The 18,868-nt window shown below is 56.5% G+C and overlaps 3 protein-coding genes across 13 annotated transcripts; 2 read left to right on the top strand and 1 right to left on the bottom strand.

Moving 5' to 3' along the window:
• Positions 1-8: 8 nt before the first annotated feature.
• EXOC3L1 (exocyst complex component 3 like 1) lies at positions 9-6,624 on the bottom strand. 6 transcript variants are annotated; one of them, XM_016163194.2, is made up of 14 exons: positions 4,987-6,624; positions 4,719-4,772; positions 4,335-4,408; positions 4,046-4,265; positions 2,888-3,500; positions 2,687-2,804; positions 2,426-2,551; positions 2,234-2,334; positions 1,914-2,024; positions 1,030-1,159; positions 784-906; positions 545-700; positions 330-454; positions 9-236 (listed from the first exon to the last, which is right to left on the bottom strand). In XM_016163194.2, exons 1-14 carry the CDS (start codon positions 5,156-5,158, stop codon positions 47-49), a joined length of 2,313 nt encoding a protein of 770 aa, XP_016018680.2. In that variant the 5' UTR covers positions 5,159-6,624; the 3' UTR covers positions 9-46. The 6 variants fall into 6 exon arrangements, 5 of the variants coding, with proteins under 5 accessions (XP_016018680.2, XP_016018671.2, XP_016018712.2 ...); XM_016163175.2 differs by having other exon boundaries at positions 47-236; positions 4,335-4,510; XM_016163185.2 differs by having other exon boundaries at positions 4,046-4,408.
• A 67-nt stretch (positions 6,625-6,691) lies between these two features.
• Positions 6,692-13,132, top strand: E2F4 (E2F transcription factor 4). The gene is made up of 10 exons (XM_016163409.2): positions 6,692-6,884; positions 7,320-7,429; positions 7,568-7,729; positions 8,052-8,095; positions 8,806-8,867; positions 9,081-9,378; positions 9,862-10,065; positions 11,860-11,907; positions 12,110-12,154; positions 12,267-13,132. The coding sequence occupies exons 1-10, from the start codon at positions 6,750-6,752 to the stop codon at positions 12,380-12,382; spliced, it is 1,224 nt and encodes a 407-aa protein (XP_016018895.1). The 5' UTR covers positions 6,692-6,749; the 3' UTR covers positions 12,383-13,132.
• Positions 12,133-17,923, top strand: ELMO3 (engulfment and cell motility 3). 6 transcript variants are annotated; one of them, XM_036231483.1, is made up of 21 exons: positions 12,134-12,154; positions 13,470-13,622; positions 13,771-13,811; positions 13,903-13,975; positions 14,159-14,209; positions 14,417-14,586; positions 14,672-14,771; positions 14,877-15,028; positions 15,110-15,188; positions 15,313-15,363; positions 15,454-15,576; positions 15,664-15,795; positions 15,899-16,000; positions 16,105-16,213; positions 16,320-16,456; positions 16,552-16,715; positions 16,796-16,908; positions 16,995-17,099; positions 17,201-17,283; positions 17,372-17,458; positions 17,546-17,923. In XM_036231483.1, exons 2-21 carry the CDS (start codon positions 13,545-13,547, stop codon positions 17,756-17,758), a joined length of 2,163 nt encoding a protein of 720 aa, XP_036087376.1. In that variant the 5' UTR covers positions 12,134-12,154; positions 13,470-13,544; the 3' UTR covers positions 17,759-17,923. The 6 variants fall into 6 exon arrangements, with proteins under 6 accessions (XP_016018601.2, XP_036087377.1, XP_036087376.1 ...); XM_016163115.2 differs by having other exon boundaries at positions 12,133-12,154; positions 14,159-14,586; XM_036231484.1 differs by lacking the exons at positions 14,417-14,586; positions 14,672-14,771 and having other exon boundaries at positions 12,133-12,154.
• The last annotated feature ends 945 nt before the right edge of the window (positions 17,924-18,868 follow it).

Below are 18,868 nucleotides of genomic sequence, written 5' to 3'. Positions count from 1 at the left end.
TTCAGGCGTACGGGGGCCGTGGCTTTATTCTGCAGGCAGTCGGGAGTCAGGCACAAGGCCCCGAGGGAAGGCAGGAGGATGGAGCGGGTGTAGGTGCTGGCACGAGGCTGAAGAGTGCGCGGCGACCCGCAGGGGGCGAGGGCTGCGGGGCCGCCTGCAGGGAGCTGAGTGCGGCCAGGCGCTGCTCTCTGGACACGTCCCCGCGCAGGTCCAAGAGGGCGGAGATGTGATCCTCGCTACAGGGGTACCACAGAGATGCGTCAGCCCCGCCCCATCCCTCCGAGGTCCCTCTTCCCGCTCCGTCTTCGCACCTCACGTCGGGAAATTACCTCACGTCGGGAAATTGTTGCCGCAGACCTGCCACCTCGAGGCCAAGCATCGTAGGGTCGCGGAGGTTTAGCAGTTTTCTCAAGGCGAGCAGCACCGGCGTGCATTGAAAGCTCTCCTCCAGGCCCTGAACACATCGTGGTAGGTTTTGCACTGGCCTTCGGCTGCCACCCAATCACTGAGACTTCGACCCATTTGCTTGCTAACAAGCTCTCACCAAATCGAGGAAAAGATCCCGGAGCTGGGCTGCATCGTGCAGCAGGCGCTCTGCTGCCTGGTTCCGCTCTTCGGCATCACGGCACACTAGGCGGCCTTGCATTAGCGCACATAAGTACTGCAGCACCACGGTACGCTCTGCCTCGGCCAGCAGCAGCTGCGGGGAGGACAATCAGGTGGGTCCTGGACTCCTTTCTCATCGGTACTCCCTCCTCCACCAGCCTTTCCCACAACACGCACCTGGACCGTGGAATTCCGCACACGCCCGAAGTCCCGGCAGAAGTGCGCTGTCCGCTTACACACATTGTCCAGCAGCTCTGGGCTCAACAGCCACTGGCGCGAGGGCAGAGCCGCGAACAGGGGCTAAGGGAGGGGGGACAGAGACGGGGCTGGAAGGAAGAACCAGACTTGGCATTCCTTGCAGAGATCCCCGTACGTATACTGTATATCTCCTCCTCCCACCCTCATCCCCACCTGAAGCCTCACCTGGAGTTCTGCCAGCAGTGCCTCCAATACCAGGCGGCAGATCCTCCTTTGCAAGTCTTCCAGAGCTGCCTCCACTGGAGCCAAGGCCCCTGAAGCCACCCCATCGGGCTGCAAGACGGACACGGAAGAGCTAGACCAACCAAAAGTGCAGCTTCAGGACCAAGGCCAAGGCCCTCATGGCCTTCTGTTGTCAAGTTGCTCCGACGCCACCTAGTGGCGCAAGTGTGTGGTGGGAGTGGGCAGGAAGGGCGTTTCCCGCATTTCTGAAGGTCTTGGGTGCGGACTGACTGAGGCTGGAGTGGTGGGCTCAGCGAGCTGGAAGGGACACGGGCCCAGCCGGACCTGCCTCTAATTCACGGTGTGACCTTGAGCAAGTGAAGTTTTTGGATTTCTGTTTCCTCACACATAAGAGGAGACAGTTCATCCCAGTCAGGAGGGAGTAAAACTCAGCAACTTGTTTGTCTGCCCTCTCTATCCAGACCCCAAAGAACATAAGAAATAAGAGGAAGGGCATTTTTTTCTGCTTTGTTCACAGCTGTAATCCCAGACATTACCTGACAGAATAGAACTTGGTAAGAATAGGTTGAATAAATGACTACTTGAGACTATGTGCCAGGCACTATGATAAGTACTTTACATCTGTTAACTCATGTGATTCTCAGAATGTCTCATTTATTACCTATATAATACTAATAAGAAAAGCAAGATTCAGAGAGATTAGATAACTTGCCCAAGGTCACATAGTAATTAGAAGAACTGGGATTGGAACCCCAGGGCTATGTAAATCCAAAGCTCCTAATGGACTAGTGTGTGCTGGGTCCATACCTAATAAGTGTTCAGCCAGGGGTTAGTGAAGGTGGGGTTCTGTGGGGGCCTCATGGTACCTGAGTGCTGATTGGTGGTTGAGGGCAGCCAGTAGGTAGGGCACATAATAAGGGGCCACTGCTTCCCCTCTGAGGTGGTCTCTGGAGAATCGTATCAGAGCATCGCTGAAGCTGCAAAGGACAGAGGTGGCTTTTGTACCTGCTGTCACTCTGGCTTCCCAACAACCCCTGTTCCTGGTATATTGGCCCCCCCTCCAAGATACCCAAGGCCCTGTTTGAAGGTGCCTTTTCCCACCGATGTGCCTTATTTACTCAGAGCCCCTTTGCACTGCCCCAGGAACAGGGCCAGGTTTTGGGGGTGGGTCAGTGCTTTGGCAGACCTCCTCAGGAATGCTCCCAGTTCTGACAGTGCCATGTCATGCACCCGCTGCTGCAGTGACTCACTGACCAGGCTGGTCAAGCGAACGTTCTCTTCCAGGATCTATAGGCAGAGATGGGCAGCTATCAGCAGAGTCCTAGTCCTGCCCTCCTCCCCTTTCCCTGTGGGGGGTCACCCACCACTTCCCACCCACCTGCAGCACGATGGCTGGCATTGGTGAGTGGTAGAAGCCAGATGGGTCTGTGTCAGGCTCCTTCTCCCGGCCCCACTCAGCTACTTCCCCATCTAGTGCCTTTTGCAGCCACTGTACCACATTTGCCTGGGGGAAGGGATGAGGGGCAGCAGGATTTAGCAGGGCACTGACCCTGCTAGAGACAAGTATATATCTGGTTCTACAGATACAGGAACATAGTTGGTAGCAGAACTTCTCCAGACCTGGGTCCCAACTACTTACCCGGACTTTGGACACAAATGTTGCCTCCAGCTGCTCGATATTCTCCAGGGTCAGAAGGGGCTCCAGCTGAGACACATCAGCCTCAGGCCCCAACTCCAGGCTCCCCATCATTTCTGGCCTGGTAATGAATGGGTGGTCCAGTGTCATACTGAGCCCTTAGCTTCTGAGCCACCCACTTCCCATTGCCCCAAGGGCACTAACCCAGGATACACACGCAATGCCCAATGCAGCAAGGTGAAGGCTTCAGCAGCTCCCAGCTCAGGACCTCTCAGAAATTGCTGCAGGCAGCGGCGCAGGCCACTATGCAGAGTGTGGGCCCACAGCTGGACTATCTTGTAGTGTGGAGGGCAGCAGGGTGCTATTAGTGCCTCAGCTGTGGCCATCTCAGCTGGTAGAGCCACCTGCAGAGCCTCCAGCCACCCTGCTAGGGTCCCTGGCCCAGGCAGCAGAGGTGTCCCAAAGTGGACCCGCTCCAGACCCTCCTGTAGTGCATGCAGACAGCGCTGTCGCCAATCCCTGGGAGCCTGTTCCAGGGAAGTTGTGCGGCCAGTCTCCACTTCTGCCACACGCACAGCAGCCACCAGCAGGGCTGGGTCCTCCCGTGCCAGCTGCCCTGCAGCCCCTACAGCTGCCTCCACAGCCTGGCCCAATGCCTCAGCCAGAGGGCCCAGCCCCTTGAAGATCGGCAACTCCAGGCCCCCCAGAGATGTCCATGTCTCTTCTTGCAGCTGTTCAAGCTCTCGAAGGCTCACATATGCCTCCAAGAGCTGCTGGGCATCAATCAAGGTCTGTGTGTGTGCTACTGCAGCTGGCACTAAAGAGGGAGAAGAGGAGAGAGCCCCTGGGTCTCAACGTTCCCATCCGTGCACTAGGTACAAGATCGGATATAGAGGCCCTGGGGCTGGAGTGAAGTGTAAAATATTTAATAACCAGTACAGCAGAGCATTGGCCAATCTGAAAGGATCCAGGGAAGGTCCTAGAAGTCTGGCGGGTGAGGTGTAAACTCTTCAGCTAATGAAACATGAGAAAGTCAGGGATCCAGGAGGGAAGGCGGGGAGGAACTGGAGGACCATTCTAGTGGCTAGTCACCACCCTGTTAGGGAAATAATTCAATTTAACAACTAGAATGGCCGGAGCCACTTGACTGGGTGTCAGTCCTGACTCAGACATCCCATCCTCAGGAACCCTCAGAGTGAGCTAGTTGTACCCTGCTTCATAGGCCGTCTGAAGCCTGAGTTACTCTCTGGGAGGGTGCTGCTGTGTCCCCCCATGCAATCTCCCACTAGCGCCCCAGCCTTTTGATGGGTATTTGTTGACTGAATGTTGGAGGGCTGAGGCCCAAGGCCTCTGTATACTCACCTGCCTGCAGCCGGGGCAGCAGCTGTGACAGGGCCTGCAGTTGCTTGTGCTGAGCAACCTGCTCTCGCAGGGGCTCTAGGGTCTGTAGAAGCTCAGCCATGCCCTGGAGCAATCCATGGGCCTGGTCCAGGGCCTCATGGGCTTCCTGCACAGCCTCAAGGGCCTGGGCCAGCTGCCAAACACCAGTCTTCACACCCTCCAGGTATGACTGTACCACTGACTGTGGGAGAGAGGCAGCTAGTGAGGCCTGGCCAGCCCTGCCTCCCACCCTCAGCAGCCTGACACCTACCTTCATGCGTGCTTCCAGGGAGCAGGTACGCTGCACCTCACGGCTCCGGTACTGGCCCAGCCTGGCCAGCTGCTCTGGCCGGTAAAAGATGCCTGAGGCCCACTTGAGTGCTGCACCCCGGGCTAGCCGCTCTGCCCTCTCCTGCTCTGGCCACTCAGGCCCTGGGCAGGAAGAGCCTGGACAGCCATGTCAGTAGGGCAGGGCTTGAAGGAAGCAGCTGCCAAACCTGCTCTCCTTCTGGCTCTTCAGCCTGGCCCCTGGGGCAGTCTGCCCCTCTCACTGGCCTATAGAGCTCCAGACAGACCTGGCAGGGAGGACCCAACCCCACCATACCCATCTTTCTTGCCACATCCCTCTCCCAACCCACCAAAACAGGACTCATACCAGGGATAAGTGCCGGCTGCATTTCATTCTTGGCTGTTGAGTCCATGGCAGGCCCTGGAGAAACCAGAGGAAGAGGGAGGTTCTTGCCCAGCCCCCTCAGGAAATATGAGGGAGGAGGGGTGTGATGGGGAGTCATCTGGGAAGTTTTTCCTTGCTGGGTTTCTCGATTTTGCCCCTGCAGATGCCAAGTCAGGTAGGGTAGGCACAGACCTCCACTGTACCCTGCTCCAGTTCTGCACTGAAGAGGACAGTTTGGTATGGAACTTACCAGGCTTGACCAGGCGTCCAGTTCTCCCTCCTCCGCAAATAACCTTGGCCTTGAAGATGACCCTCACAGTAAAGTTGGTCACTCCCTCCACTGGCTCACAGGGCATGGGTGGCTCTGGCCCACACCTCAGCATGCAGCAGAATTCCACTTCCCAAGGAAGCTTCTGTCCCATTCCCCTGCCCAGGAGCCCCCTCCTCCCTCCAAAGTCCCTCCCTCCCCAAGGCTACATACAGAAAGGAAGGAAGCTGAATCTTTGGCGTTTTATTCCCCACAGGAAAGAGCATCTGCACTATGGGATAGGGTGGGGAGGGCAGGTGCCACTTCCTTGGGGGGAGGGGAGTAGACTCCCTGTGATCATGGAGTATTGGCCCGTCCACCTAGGCCTTTTAGGGCTCAGGACACAGACATGAACTAGATGGTCCCAACCTGGAGTGGAGAGTAGAGTGGGCAAATATGGATGCAGAAAACAACATCACAATATGAAAACTGTTGATAGGCCCCTCAGAAGAGGTGGGTACTTCTGCAGAGGAGTGAGAGATCACAGGCTGTTGCGAAGAACCCATGTTGTGGGTGATAGCAGGAGAGGGGTCAAAGAGGTATGAAAGCTGTTTATCTTGAGAGTTAAAGGCGGCCATGGAAGGGACTACAGGGTAGTAATAATGTAATAGACTCTGGCGAATCACCCAAATCCACCCTTCAAGACAAAGGCATCTGTTTCCCTAGCCACCAGGCGTGTAGGCTGCTGAGATCTCACAGCCGAGTCTCTGGGTCACTATTGGTGTACAAAGGCCCAGTACCCTTGGCTGGATGTGGAATGTCTTGGAAGGGACACTCATTTCAGAGCTCCCAGCAGAATGGGCTGAGGCCTCTATTATAACTGCTTTGCAGTTCCTTCTCTGTCCAATTCTGTTTGTCTTACTCCCTTACAAGTGTGGCTCTTCAATAAACTTCCTTCAGGCAAATCCCTGTTTCTAAGTTTGTTTCCCAGAGACCATGACCTAAAATTAAAAACATTAACAATAATAATGACAATGTTAAAAATAACAAAATGATACCAGAAAACATATAATCCTTCCTATATGTCAGGAATTGCTTTAAGTGCTTTACATATATTTAAACATCGGTAAGCATATTTGCATTGGCTGAAAAGTGGTTATAATTAATTCCATGGCCTCTGAGCACTGCAGTGTGGTTACAAGAAAAAGATGAAGCTGGGATCTGGAAAGGGGAGTGGGAAAAGAGACAAGTGCACAAGCTAGATGCAATAAGTGCTTGCTGTTTGGCAGGAAGTGAGACAGAAGAATAGGGTGAGTGACCCCCCCAAGACCCTGGGGCAACTTCTAGAAGCAGGATTAGGAAAACACATGGGGTTCATTAGGCAGCATGGTCTCCTCTCCTAAGATGGGGGCTGGGGCAGAGTTAATGGAGTAGGGCAGGTTGGCCAGCCAGGAAGGTTCAGAAGGCTACTCCTTCTTTACTGCCAGGGCTGTCCACCGACTTCTAAACGCCTCCGCTCCACGTCCTGTGCCCCGGATTCGCGGGTTGTTTTCGTCTTGTTTGGCGGTTGGACATTTGCTGATGGCCCCGAAGTTTTGCGGCCGTGCTCGCGGAGAGAAATTGTGCCAGGTTCCCTGGGAGAGCGCGGGGCGGAAGCGGAAGCAGCTACGCTGGCGCCGGCGGCTGGGCGGCCAGGAACGGAAGCGGAAGTGGTGGCGGCGCCGGCCTGGCCTGGCCTGGCTGAGGGGAGGCGGCGGGCGGGCGCGATGGCGGAGGCCGGGCCACAGGCGCCGCCGCCCCCGGGCACCCCAAGTCGACATGAGAAGAGCTTGGGACTTCTCACTACCAAGTTCGTGTCGCTTCTGCAGGAGGCGAAGGATGGCGTGCTTGACCTCAAGCTGGTGCGGCCCGGGCTAAGGGGCGACATGGGGGATGGTGGACCAGGCCTGGGCCGGTAGCGGGAACCCCCGGGGCGGCCCAGCGGAGCACTCAGAGAGCAGGCCACCATCCGTGTGCTTTCTCACAGGAGGGAGGCCGAGAGCTGTTTCATTCATTCGGCCCAAGCATTTGGGTGTCAGATACATGTCAGTCTCGGGGCTGCAGGTGCTGATCCTCGTGGCCCTCCCTTCCTGGTGTGGGGAAAAGAGCATCAGAACATCAGTTCAGGCTGCGCCAGGCCACTTCCCGCCCCGCGGTCTTGAGGTGCTGTAGTATTTGAGAGGAGGGTTGGGACCTAGTCCACCCCCTTTCCAGACTACTCCAGACCAAGTCTCAAAGTAGCTGAAGGTACACCTGAGAGTGGGGCTGAGCATCCTCCACTCTGTTCTGTGTGCCAGGCAGCTGACACTCTAGCTGTGCGCCAGAAGCGGCGGATTTACGACATTACCAATGTGCTGGAAGGTATTGGGCTGATCGAGAAAAAATCCAAGAATAGCATCCAGTGGAAGTGAGTGGAGGCACCTGGGAGGGCAATGGGATCTCGAATCCAGATGTGTCGGGTTGGGGGTGGAGGGTGCAGGAGAGAGCAGGAGCCATGGACCCAGAGTCTCTGGCAGCCCCTCTCAGCCCCACTCCCTTGGCTCAGGGGCGTGGGGCCTGGCTGCAATACCCGGGAGATTGCAGACAAGCTGATTGAACTCAAGGCAGAGATCGAGGAATTGCAGCAGCGAGAGCAAGAACTGGACCAGCACAAGGTGTGGGTGCAGCAGAGCATCCGGAACGTCACAGAGGACGTGCAGAACAGCTGATATCCTCATGGCAGTCCCTGCTCCTGGGGTGTGGGTGAGGGGCCCTCTAGTCCAGCTGGATTTGCTTTGTGGTGCCCTACGTTCAGTCCCTTTTTGAAGGTTGGTCCTGTAGCCCCTGGCCAGGTCCCAGCCTTGTGCTCCCCTTTCAGAGCCCCTCCCCCATCAATTTTTGCCTTTGATCCCTCTTCAGGTAGACCCCAGGCCCCAGGACTTTCTCTGAGGGCTTGTGTGTCAGACCTCTGTTAAAGAGTTGGGTTTTCTCTGTGGTCTGCCACCTGTCACTATAGGCAGGGCATCAGTCATTCTCCTTAACCCCCACACTTTGGCCTACGTGACTCATGAGGACATCTGCAGATGCTTTGCTGGTGAGCAGAGCCTGGATTGGGGGAGATGGGAGTGGGGCTGGGCTGAGCTACAGTGCTGTGCAGTGAGCTCAGAGCCCAAGAAAAGGTCCGTCTCTTAAGAGGGTTCCTGGGGTCTGCCCAAAGAGGAACCAGGGGTAAGTACTGGATTTGAGGGTCACGGGGAGCCTGTGGAGGCCAGCCATACTGAGAGGGTACAGTAATTCTGGGCCGGGTCCCTGGGTCAGCTCCCGTCTGCACCATCCCCTAGGTTTGGCTTCTCAGGTGTGACAGGGACATAAGAGGGGGAGAATGTGCGTGCTCATGCATGCTTGTATGCAGGGGTCAGTGGTGTCCACTTCCAACTTGTAGGTAGTTTAATTGAATTGTGAATACAGAAACTGTTTCTCCTCCGTCTTGGTCCTGGGGAAGGGATTTGGTCTTGGCCAGAACACCTACAGCTAGGAAGCAGCACCGTCTAATCAGGAGTGAGATACCCATGACCTGCAATCTTTCATTCTACATGTTTGAATCCAGATTTTCTGATTACTGACTCCTGAGCTCTTGGAAGGGGAAAAGCTTTGTTTCTCTGCCCCAGCTGCTGTGGGGGTTGGGTGAGGCTTGCTGTCTAGCTCCCCAGAGACTATGATCTTCTTTGCTCCAATGGATAGGCACCCCCATTTCCAGCTCAAAATAAGCCCCTAGGCCCTGACCCATCTTCCTTGTTATTCTAGGAGACACACTCCTGGCCATCCGGGCCCCGTCAGGCACCAGCCTGGAGGTGCCCATCCCAGAGGTTGGTGTTAAGCCCAGGCAGGAGGGGTTGGTCGAGGGCGGGTGCTGGCTGTGGAACCTGATAAGTCCCGGGTGGGGCAGGTAGGTTGAGGCCTAGGGTTTGGGGTTATCTAGGAGAACGGGCAGCCTGGGGTGGGAAAGGACACTCTGGCCCTGGCCCAGGGTCAAGCAGGAGCCAGGCCTGCTTCCAACTCCACCTGCCCTACACTCCCAGGGCCTCAATGGACAGAAGAAGTACCAGATTCATTTGAAGAGTGTGAGTGGCCCCATCGAGGTGCTGCTGGTGAACAAAGAGGCATGGAGCTCACCACCCGTGGCAGTGCCTGTGCCACCACCTGAAGATCTGCTACAGAGCCCACCTACTGTCTCTACCCCTTCACCTCTGCCCAAACTTGCCGTGGCCCTGCCCCAGGATGCCTCACGCCCAAGCAGTCCCCAGGTGACCACCTCCACCTGTGTCCTCAGCAGTACCGAAGCCCAAGGGGTTGCTAGTCCAGCAGCTGAGATCACGGGTAAGGCACAATGGGCTTCCGGTGATGGGGTGATCTCTGGGACCTAAGAGGCAATACCTCTTTGTTGTGGAATGCCTACTCCAAGGTGGAAGAGACCGCATAGGGGTTGTCCTTTTCCTGGCCCCCAGCGGGCCTACCCTTGCTATGACAAGGGAATGCATTTTAACAGAGAAGTGCTAACTGTGAGCAGGCATTAGTGACAGTGTTTCCCCAGAGCCACCTGTGTCTCACTTGCCCCAGAAGCCTTTCTTAAAGTGTAGTCACAGCAAACATGTCATCTGTCAGTCTCCCTCTTATAGGTCTCATGTCCCAGTCACCTTTAGTGCCTCATTTCTAGGTTACCTCTTCAGGGATGACTGCCCTAACTCTCCTTGGGCCCAGGAACCAGGGCTATAGTCATCCCGGGTGTGGGTTCTAGCACGCCCAGCTTCAATATCCCACTTCCTGCCCCCAAGTGACTGGGTTTGGGGCATGTGGTTGCAGTGAGTGGCGGCCCTGGAACTGATAGCAAGGACAGTGGTGAGCTCTGTTCACTCCCACTGGGCCCGACAGCACTGGACACCCGGCCACTGCAGTCCTCTGCCCTGCTGGACAGCAGCAGCAGCAGCAGCAGTAGCAGCAATAGCAGTTCATCTGGATCCAACCCTTCTACCTCCTTTGAGCCCATCAAGGCAGACCCCACAGGTGGTGAGTACTTGTCTCCTTGGGAGCAGAGGAAACTCAGCCTTAACCAGCAACAGAATTAGGGCTGGAACCCAGCTCTCCTATTTTCTTAGCCAAAGCTGGCTAGTCCTTGCCATCAGCCCTGCTTTGACCAGAACTTTGCCAGCCAGGGTGAGGAGCCTGGCCTCTGACTCAGTGCTGGTGGCCCTTTGATCCCCCTTTCTGGGCTGACATAGAATTCCTTGGCCCTCTTTCAAGCCCTGGACTCAGGTCTCAGGCATAAACACTCTCTTGGGGAAGGGGCTGTGGTATGGTCCTCAGGCTCCAAAGGTGGGCCGTACCTTCCCAGGAGAGGTGATCTTATCTGCCTGGTGGTTTCTCTCCATTCTGTGACTTGAGTGTTTTCTTTTTCCAGGACTCATTCTTCCCAGCCCACAAGCACTGCTCTCTCCTCACAAAGTGACACTTTGTCCTCTGTCTATTTCTCACGTTTTCTGTCTTCTCTTTCTGGACTCTGGAAAAGTCATCTCCATTTCACAGGTTGCAGCAGGCAGGACCCCTGCACCCCACTCACTCCCATGCTACATCAGTGCTGCTTATGATAAGTTACCCAGCCCTGCCTGCCATCTCCATCAGGTTTCCAGGCTGATGTGCTGTGGCGTACTCTTGTTCCCTATTGATGCTTTTTTCCTTTGGTTTTAATGATGCTCTAGCTCTTGGCTCTTCTCTCTCACTGGCTTCCTTCCTGACCTCTCCCCGGTGTGCTTCCTTAAACATTGGCACTTTCCAGGTCTCTGTTCCATTCCACACCTGTGGAGGGCCCCAGTTTTGGGTAGATGAATCCCCAACCTACTCTTCGCCTAGGTCTTTGTCTGAACTCCACATCTCTGTGTCCATATGTCTTCCTCTGCACGTCCAATGGGCACTTCATTCCCACATGTCCTCAGCTGAAACTTGCTTTTCCTCCTCTGTGCATACCCTGTCATTGGCCCTAGCCACCCAGGCCTAATACCTGGGTGTCACTCCAGTTCTATCTCCTCTCCTATTTCCCACCTAACATCAGCTAATTGAGTTCTGTCCCAGACATCTCTTGTCAGTGGCCTCATGTCCTCAACACTCAGGATCACTGCTAACCACCTCTATCCTAAATTCTTTAGCATCCTCCCAACTGACAAGGATCTGTCTGAAACACAGCTTGACTGGGATTTCTGTTTACAAAAGTACCTTTAATGACTCTCTAAGGCCTGCTGGATAAAACCAGAGCCCCTAAACCTGGCATATGAAATCCCTCATTGTCCAGTCCTAGCACTCCTCTCCAGCTTTATTTTCCTCTGCTTCCCATGTGCATCCTCCCGGGGAGACCTTTGTAGCAGAGTTGTCACCTTGTAGTACTAGCCCCTGTTGAAATGTGTGCCTTATCCTCTGCCAGGTGACCTGGCCCGGGGTGTGGTGTCTGAGCCCGGCACTGAGCAAGTGCTCACCAAGGGTGGGGATGGACAGGGCATCCTACATCAGACAGGGTATGCACGCTGAGCCCAGAAAGGGAGAAGGTCTGCTTGCCCTTCTGTAGTGCTTCCAAGTTAGAAAGGCTGTTACCAGTCACCCATAATGGGCCTTTGGTACCCTGGGCTCAGCACTGAGGAATTTGGGTCAGCCAAGGAGACTGACAGACAAAGCTAGCTTGGCCTGCACAGAGCTTTCATTTCTTCAGCTGTGTGGAGCCCCATTGTAAGTACTGTAGGATCTGAGGAAGTCAGGGGCTAGGGTGGGACAAGGCTGGACCTCGGCGCCCCTGAGTATGGCTTTTTTGTCTTTCAGTTTTGGAACTCCCCAAAGAGCTATCAGAAATCTTTGATCCCACACGAGGTACGGCCTTGTTCCTCTTTGGGGCTGGGGTAATGGGCACAGCTCATTGGGTCTTACAGCTGTTTTCTTGTTCTTCTGAGGGCCCGTGGTTGTGCTTGGTACCTGGGCATAGTTCTTGATAGGTGGGTGGGGGTCCCCTTCATGGACTCTGGTGGGTGGAGAGGCGGGAGCCAGAATGTAACAGCTCTCCCTCCTTCCACAGAGTGCATGAGCTCGGAGCTGCTGGAGGAGCTGATGTCCTCAGAAGGTGGGTGGCCCAGAAAGGTGAGGGGTGGGTGGCTCAGGAGGGTGGGGGCTGGATGTGGGCAAAGGGTTGGGTGGGGCCTTGGCCCCAGGCCTCAGCCTGGTGTTCTCTGCAGTGTTTGCCCCTCTTCTCCGCCTTTCTCCACCCCCTGGAGACCACGATTACATCTACAACCTGGATGAGAGTGAAGGTGTCTGTGACCTCTTTGATGTGCCTGTTCTCAACCTCTGACTGATGGGGACATGCCCTGTGTGGCTGGGACACAGACTGTCTAACCTGAGGGCTGCCTGGGGTCCTCCCCTCACCCCACTCCTACACAGCTTGAGAGCTGCAGCCTCCTGGCTTCCCCAGCCCTCCTTCACTGCACAGTTTTGGCCACAACCCCCATTCCTACATCGACACCTGTACAGTGCTGGGAGAGCAGGAGAAAGGAGCTCAGTTCTCTCCATGGTGGAGCCGGAATATTTGCTTTTCTGGGGCTTTCCCTTACCTCGTGTTCTCCCCAAGCCCAGTCTCGGCTGCTCCGCAGTGTCACAGAACGAGGACTCTCATTCACTCCATAGGGCAGCTTGTCTAACTCCACTGCCCTGTTCCTGCCAGGCCTTCCCCCTCACTTCTCCCCACCCCTTGACCCTACAGCTCTGACCTCTTGTGTGCCCCCCTTCTACCAGTCCTTTAGCCCTGAGAACCTGTAGGTGGTGGGGGGGCGGGTGGTGGTGCGGTGCTTACAGGAAGGAAGAGAAGTCTCTCTAGCTAGGAATCTGGGCAGGGGCGTCCCTGAGGATTGGCCCAACCTCTCGCTGCCCCATAGCCCACCTCGTTTATTCATTTATCCTCATTTAGAGCCATTTGCAGAAGTTTAGAAAGATTTGCAGTAACGAATGGATTCCTATATAAAGATTATTTTTATACTTTTTGCAGCAAAAGGAAGTTGTAATATTTGTACAGTGTCCAAGTGAATAAAGATCGTGCCTAAGGCTATCTTTGGTCTGATTCTTTCGGGGCCCCTTCCTGGGACCTTGCAGAATTGGTGGTAGGACCGGGTGGATGGATAGCCTTGCTGGGACAGGAGGTGTGGTGCTGACAGCCGGCCCTCTCCGCCCCCACCTGCCGCACCTTGGGGCGGGGCGGGGCCGCCTCTTCAGGGCGGGGCAGGGCAGGCGAGTCCCTCCTCCCCCGAGATTCCAACCCGGAACTAGCCTGGAACTAACCTCCGCTCCCTTGGGAAGGCCGCGGCGCCTGGCCAGGAGTGGTAGCCTGGGCCGTAACTTTGGGCCACGGGGATCAGGCCGCGGACGGAGGGACCCCTTATCCCCAGGGGCCTCAGACCAGCTGCACGTTCGGTAGGAGGTTACACGGTTTGGAAGGTATAGGCGCTCAGCTCAGCTGGACCATGGCGCCCCCGCGGGACGTGGTGAAGATCGCCGTCCAGATGCGTGACGCCATCCCGCAGCTCATCCAGCTGGACCAGGTCACCCAGCCTCTCCCACCGACATCCACCCCACCGCTCACCTCTGGGTCGCCCCCTTCCCCTCGGAACAGCCCACCCTACCCCTTCCCCAGGTTCTTCCCCAACTTCTTCCTTCTCCTGGCCCAGTGAATGACCTCTCCACTTGCAGGCAAAACCCCTGGCCGCTGTGCTGAAGGAGGTGTGCGATGCGTGAGTGCGGGCCGACAGGCCAGGGGTGGGGAAAGGGCAGGAGGGAGGGGGCACCCCCCTACTTGCCTCACTGAGCCTCCTCTGCCTGCAGGTGGAGCCTGGCTCACTCTGAGCGCTATGCCCTGCAGTTTGCTGATGGGCACAGAAGATACATCACTGAGAATGTGAGTCCTCTTTCCCCCTCGGCCCCTTCTAATTCCTGATTCTTGGCCCTGATTGCTCAGACTCCTCATCCCACTGGAATGTGATCTTTCACCGAGTTCCAAATCCTTCCTCAATGACCACCTGGATTAACCAGTCCTCTGAGCCCTTCTTGACTTCTCTCCCTTTTCTGCTGTTTTCTCCAGAACCGCATGGAAATCAAGAATGGCAGCATCCTGTGCCTCAGCACGGCCCCAGTAATACCCCTTCTGCCCCCACCCTCATTTCCTGCCGTTCAGTGCCTCCTTTCTGCCTCCCTTTGCCTTTGCCCCACGCCCCAAGGCCCCAGCCACATCCCTGCAGTGCTCCACCTAGTGGATACTGGTGTTCCCACACCTCTAGCTCCCACTCCTTGCTTCTCTACCCAGCCTCCTCACCTTTGTTTCTGCTCCCGCCCCTGCCAGGACCTTGAGGCTGAGCAGCTGTTGGGTAGGCTGCAGAGTGGGAGTCATGAAGGGCGTCGGGAAGCCCTGCGACACTTCGTCCTGCTGGCCCCAGACATGACCTTTGCCCAGGAGGTCATCAGCCGTGATGGGCTTCAGAGATTAGGCACCATCATTGAGGATGGGGATGAGTGAGCTCCGGGCTGTGGCGGGTCATGGACATGGTGGGGCTGGGGGTCCTGGTCTGCCCCTGCTCAGCCCCAGATGTCCCCCCAGCCTAGGGGAGGTTCTGGCCCTCGCACTGAAGGCCTTCTTGGAGCTCATGGAACATGGCGTGGTGTCCTGGGAGACGCTCAGCATCCCTTTTGTTAGGAAGGTGGGTGGGCTTTTCTAGGGCAGCAGGTCGGGACAGTGGGGGTGGTATCAGGATCCGGCCATCCATGGTGCTCAGGTGGTGTGATAATCCCTATCCCACCTACAGGTGGTATGCTATGTGAACATGAACCTGATGGATGCATCTGTGCAGCCCCTGGCCCTCGGGCTACTGGAAAGTGTGACCTTGAGCAGCCCTGCCCTGGGCCAGCTGGTCAAGAGTGAGGTGCCATTGGATAGGCTGCTGGTACACCTACAGGTGTAAGTGTCTGGGGATAGGGTGTACATGAGGGTGGTAGAGCCAGATCCTGGATGGCCAGCTGAGCCCTCTTCTTACCCCAGGATGAACCAGCAACTGCAAACCAAGGCCATGGCTCTGTTGACAGCCTTGCTACAGGGGGCCAGCCCTACTGAACGTAAGGTGGGTGTCCGTCTGGTGGCTGGATGGGGGGCAGGAGCTGGTGGGCACTGTGATCCACTCTGGGCTTACAGTGGGTGCTTACGGTGGGGCCAAATCATCTAAGCCCCCTTCCCACCCACCTCAGCACATGCTTGACTACTTGTGGCAGAGAAACCTTCGCCAATTCATCTATAAGGTAGGAAAGACCAAACCAGGCAGATCCCCACCCCCACTCTTCCTCTCCCTGTGAGCCCATGCTCACAGCCATGGACTGGCTGTCCTCCAGAACATCATTCATAGTGCAGCGCCACTGGGCGACGAGATGGCTCACCACTTGTATGTACTGCAGTCCCTTACACTGGGACTGCTGGAGCCACGCATGAGGACACCACTGGACCCCTACAGCCAGGTGGGTGCCTTCGGAGTACACAAGGCTGGGGACAGCTGGAACTTGGCCTTGAATCTGTGGTCGTGACAGTCCCCCCAATGACCCCAGGAGCAGCGGGAACAGCTGCAGGCCCTGCGCCAGGCTGCCTTTGAGCCGGAAGGGGAGTCCCTTGGTGCTGGGCTGAATGCTGACCGTCGCCGTTCTCTCTGTGCCCGCGAGTTTCGCAAGCTGGGCTTCTCCGTGAGTGACCCCTACCCAGCTCCCCACCCTCACCTCATCCCAGGGCTGCTGTTGTTCCAGAGGGCTAAGGCCCTTCCTTAGCAGCCCATTTCCCCTCCCCCAGAACAGCAACCCTGCGCAGGACTTAGAGCATGCGCCCCCTGGCCTGCTGGCCCTGGACAACATGCTCTACTTCTCCAGACACGCACCCAGTGCCTATAGCCGGGTAAGTGATGGGACAGGGTGGGTACAGCAGGATACCCACCTCGTCAGGGTCCCAGTGGGCTTAGCTGTGACTCCCTGCCTCGCTCTCTGCTTCTACCACCCCAGTTTGTGTTGGAGAACAGCAGCCGTGAGGACAAGCATGAGTGTCCCTTTGCCCGGAGCAGCATCCAACTGACGGTGCTGCTGTGTGAGCTACTCCGAGTTGGGGAGCCCTGTGAGTGGGACTGGGCAGTGTGTCCGGGAACGGGGGACGGAAGGGCAGAGAGGGCCAGGGGCTGCACATACTTTCTCCCTGAGCCCCTCCTGCCCCCCTGCTCCAGGCTCCGAAACGGCCCAGGACTTTTCACCCATGTTCTTCGGCCAAGACCAGAGCTTCCACGAGCTCTTCTGTGTGAGCATCCAGCTACTAAATAAGACATGGAAGGAGATGCGGGCCACACAGGAGGACTTCGACAAGGTGAGTGGGAGCTGGGAGACTTGGGCCAGGGCAGGGGGCTGTGTTGGGTAGGGGCCCAGAGCTCAAGCCTCAAGCTGAGCTTGGGTTGGCTCCAGGTCATGCAAGTGGTCCGGGAGCAGCTGGCCCGTACGCTGGCTCTGAAACCTAGCTCTCTGGAGCTCTTCCGAACCAAGGTGAATGCGCTCACCTATGGGGAGGTGCTGCGGCTACGGCAGACTGAGCGGCTGCATCAAGAGGGCACGCTGGCCCCTCCTATACTGTGAGTTGGTGGGGATGGGTCCCAGTCCTAGCCCTCACCTTCCCTTGCCCCTGCTCAGCAAGCCCCTTCCCCCTACCTAGGGAGCTGCGGGAGAAGCTGAAGCCAGAGCTCATGAGCCTGATACGCCAGCAGCGTTTGCTCCGCCTCTGTGAGGGGACACTCTTCCGCAAGATCAGCAGCCGGAGGCGCCAGGGTCATTGAACGGGCAGAGGGTAAAGCGCATCTGGGTTGGGGTCAGGGCCCCTCTCATGACTCCTTCCCTCTTCCCCTTGTCCACAGACAAGCTATGGTTCTGCTGCCTGTCTCCTAACCACAAAGTGCTGCAGTATGGAGATGTGGAGGACAATGCCAGCCCACCTGCTCCTGAGAGCCTCCCTGAGCAGCGTAAGGAGGGCAGGGGCAGGGGTCAGACACCTACTCCCCCAGACTGCCCCATGTCCTGGGACCACCTGGGGCCCAGTGGTCAGCCCAGCTTTCTTTCCCAGTCCCTGTGGCTGACATCAGGGCACTACTGACTGGCAAGGACTGCCCCCACATTCGGGATAAGGGCTCAGTGAAGCAGAACAAGGTGAGGGCACTGGGGGCCAGGGCTCCTTCCCACCTGCCCTGCCTGCCATGCACCCTGCTCAGTGCTCCTGGCTCCCTTGCTTCCTTAGGACCTCTATGAGTTAGCTTTCACAATCAGCTATGATCATGGGGAGGAAGAGGCATACCTCAACTTCATTGCTCCCTCCAAAAGGGAGGTGAGTGTCTGGGTAGGCTGAGCTGAACTGGGCAGATGGGCAGGGGAACAGACGGGCAGGCCCTCATGGAGCTGGCCCTGTCCCTAGTTCCACCTGTGGACAGATGGGCTGAGCACCCTACTGGGAAGTCCCATGGGCAGTGAGCAGACACGACTGGACCTGGAGCAGCTGCTGACTATGGAGACCAAGCTGCGGTTGTTGGAGCTGGAGAACGTGCCCATCCCAGAGCAGCCACCTCCCATCCCTCCTCCCCCCACCAATTTCAACTTCTGCTATGACTGCAGCATCGCTGAACCCTGACAGTGAGGTTGGCCAAGGGCCACAGCTGCTGCCACTGTGGTGGCCACAAAGGGTAGACGGTGGAGAAGCACAGACACCCTAACCAGCAGAGGCTACAACAGAAATAAAGTCTGCCTGGCTCTTGGTATGTGTTGAGCCAGCTTGGAACTCTGTGGACCAAGCCTACCTTTACATTCAGCTGGTGAATGATTTGTGAGGCACCAGGCTAGGCCACAGCTTGGGGCCACAAGGCTGGACACCTACAATTGAGGGGCTAGTATTCTAAAGGAGGGCGGGGACAGGTTGGCCCTGTTGTCCTTCCCTAGGATGAGCCCTCAGACTCCCTCAGTGCTGGGCCTGCAGAGAGGGATGGCCTATGTTTTGGAGGTACTGGCCAAGGAAGTGCTGAGGGAGAGATAGCAGGGCAGGAAGCATTGCCCCAAGTGGACACCTTCTTGGGCAGCATTAAGAGGGGCCTAGTCTAGAAGCCATGTTTCTAGAAGGCTCCTGATAGTCTGAGCTAAATCCTCAACCTTGCTTGGCCTGTCCCTTGTCCTCTGAGGAATTTGGAAGCCCTCTGGTGAAAGGCAGGAAGGGTGAGACAGGAAGCTGAGCTGCTTTGTGCTGAAGGACAGCCTCAAGATTTCAGATGTCCCCAGGTGGTGGGAGGATATGAGCTGATTCTAAGGAGAGGGAATTCAATTGCATTCTGATTAAAACCCACTGCTGGAGGGTGGGTGGAGGCACAGATAGGCCAGAGCACCTGGGGTCAGAATCGGCTAGGGCTGTTGGACTCAGATGGAGGTCAATGTCAGGGGCTATGGTCATAGACCCAAGCCTCTGAGGCAGAAGAGCACACCTGCCCACAGGACTCAGGGGACAGCTGCCACTAGCCTCTGACCTCCTTTTCCATACCTCTCACTACCTCTTTCCCAACACCTCCTCAAATATCTTTTTTAACAGTGTTAACCATCAACATGTTACCTTGAAAAGTGATGAAATGACATCTCCTTTGTAGAATGTGCTGAACTTCCCCTCCCTCAGCCATGCCTCTGACTCAGAGCCAGGGCGCAGAGACTTCCCACCACACTTGGAATAGTCTGCTATTAAATCCAAGTTGGAAATGGGGGC

Source organism: Rousettus aegyptiacus, unplaced genomic scaffold, assembly GCF_014176215.1.
Source record: "Rousettus aegyptiacus isolate mRouAeg1 unplaced genomic scaffold, mRouAeg1.p scaffold_m13_p_14, whole genome shotgun sequence".
NCBI classification, from domain to species: domain Eukaryota; kingdom Metazoa; phylum Chordata; class Mammalia; order Chiroptera; family Pteropodidae; genus Rousettus; species Rousettus aegyptiacus.
This window is presented reverse-complemented; position numbering and strand designations above follow the sequence as displayed.

Excerpts from the sequence above, each read along its gene's own strand:
- EXOC3L1 (XM_016163166.2), bottom strand. The coding sequence starts at position 5,158 with ATGGGACAGAAGCTTCCTTGGGAAGTGGAATTCTGCTGCATGCTGAGG. Across the intron at positions 2,335-2,425 it reads TGCCAGCCATCGTGCTGCAG|ATCCTGGAAGAGAACGTTCG; the intron begins GTGGGTGGGAAG and ends CTCTGCCTATAG. Across the intron at positions 701-783 it reads TGCGGAATTCCACGGTCCAG|CTGCTGCTGGCCGAGGCAGA; the intron begins GTGCGTGTTGTG and ends TCCTCCCCGCAG.
- E2F4 (XM_016163409.2), top strand. The coding sequence starts at position 6,750 with ATGGCGGAGGCCGGGCCACAGGCGCCGCCGCCCCCGGGCACCCCAAGT. Across the intron at positions 6,885-7,319 it reads GCGTGCTTGACCTCAAGCTG|GCAGCTGACACTCTAGCTGT; the intron begins GTGCGGCCCGGG and ends TCTGTGTGCCAG. Across the intron at positions 12,155-12,266 it reads GGAGCTGATGTCCTCAGAAG|TGTTTGCCCCTCTTCTCCGC; the intron begins GTGGGTGGCCCA and ends TGTTCTCTGCAG.
- ELMO3 (XM_016163115.2), top strand. The coding sequence starts at position 13,545 with ATGGCGCCCCCGCGGGACGTGGTGAAGATCGCCGTCCAGATGCGTGAC. Across the intron at positions 13,623-13,770 it reads AGCTCATCCAGCTGGACCAG|GCAAAACCCCTGGCCGCTGT; the intron begins GTCACCCAGCCT and ends CTCCACTTGCAG. Across the intron at positions 17,100-17,200 it reads TGAGAGCCTCCCTGAGCAGC|TCCCTGTGGCTGACATCAGG; the intron begins GTAAGGAGGGCA and ends TTTCTTTCCCAG.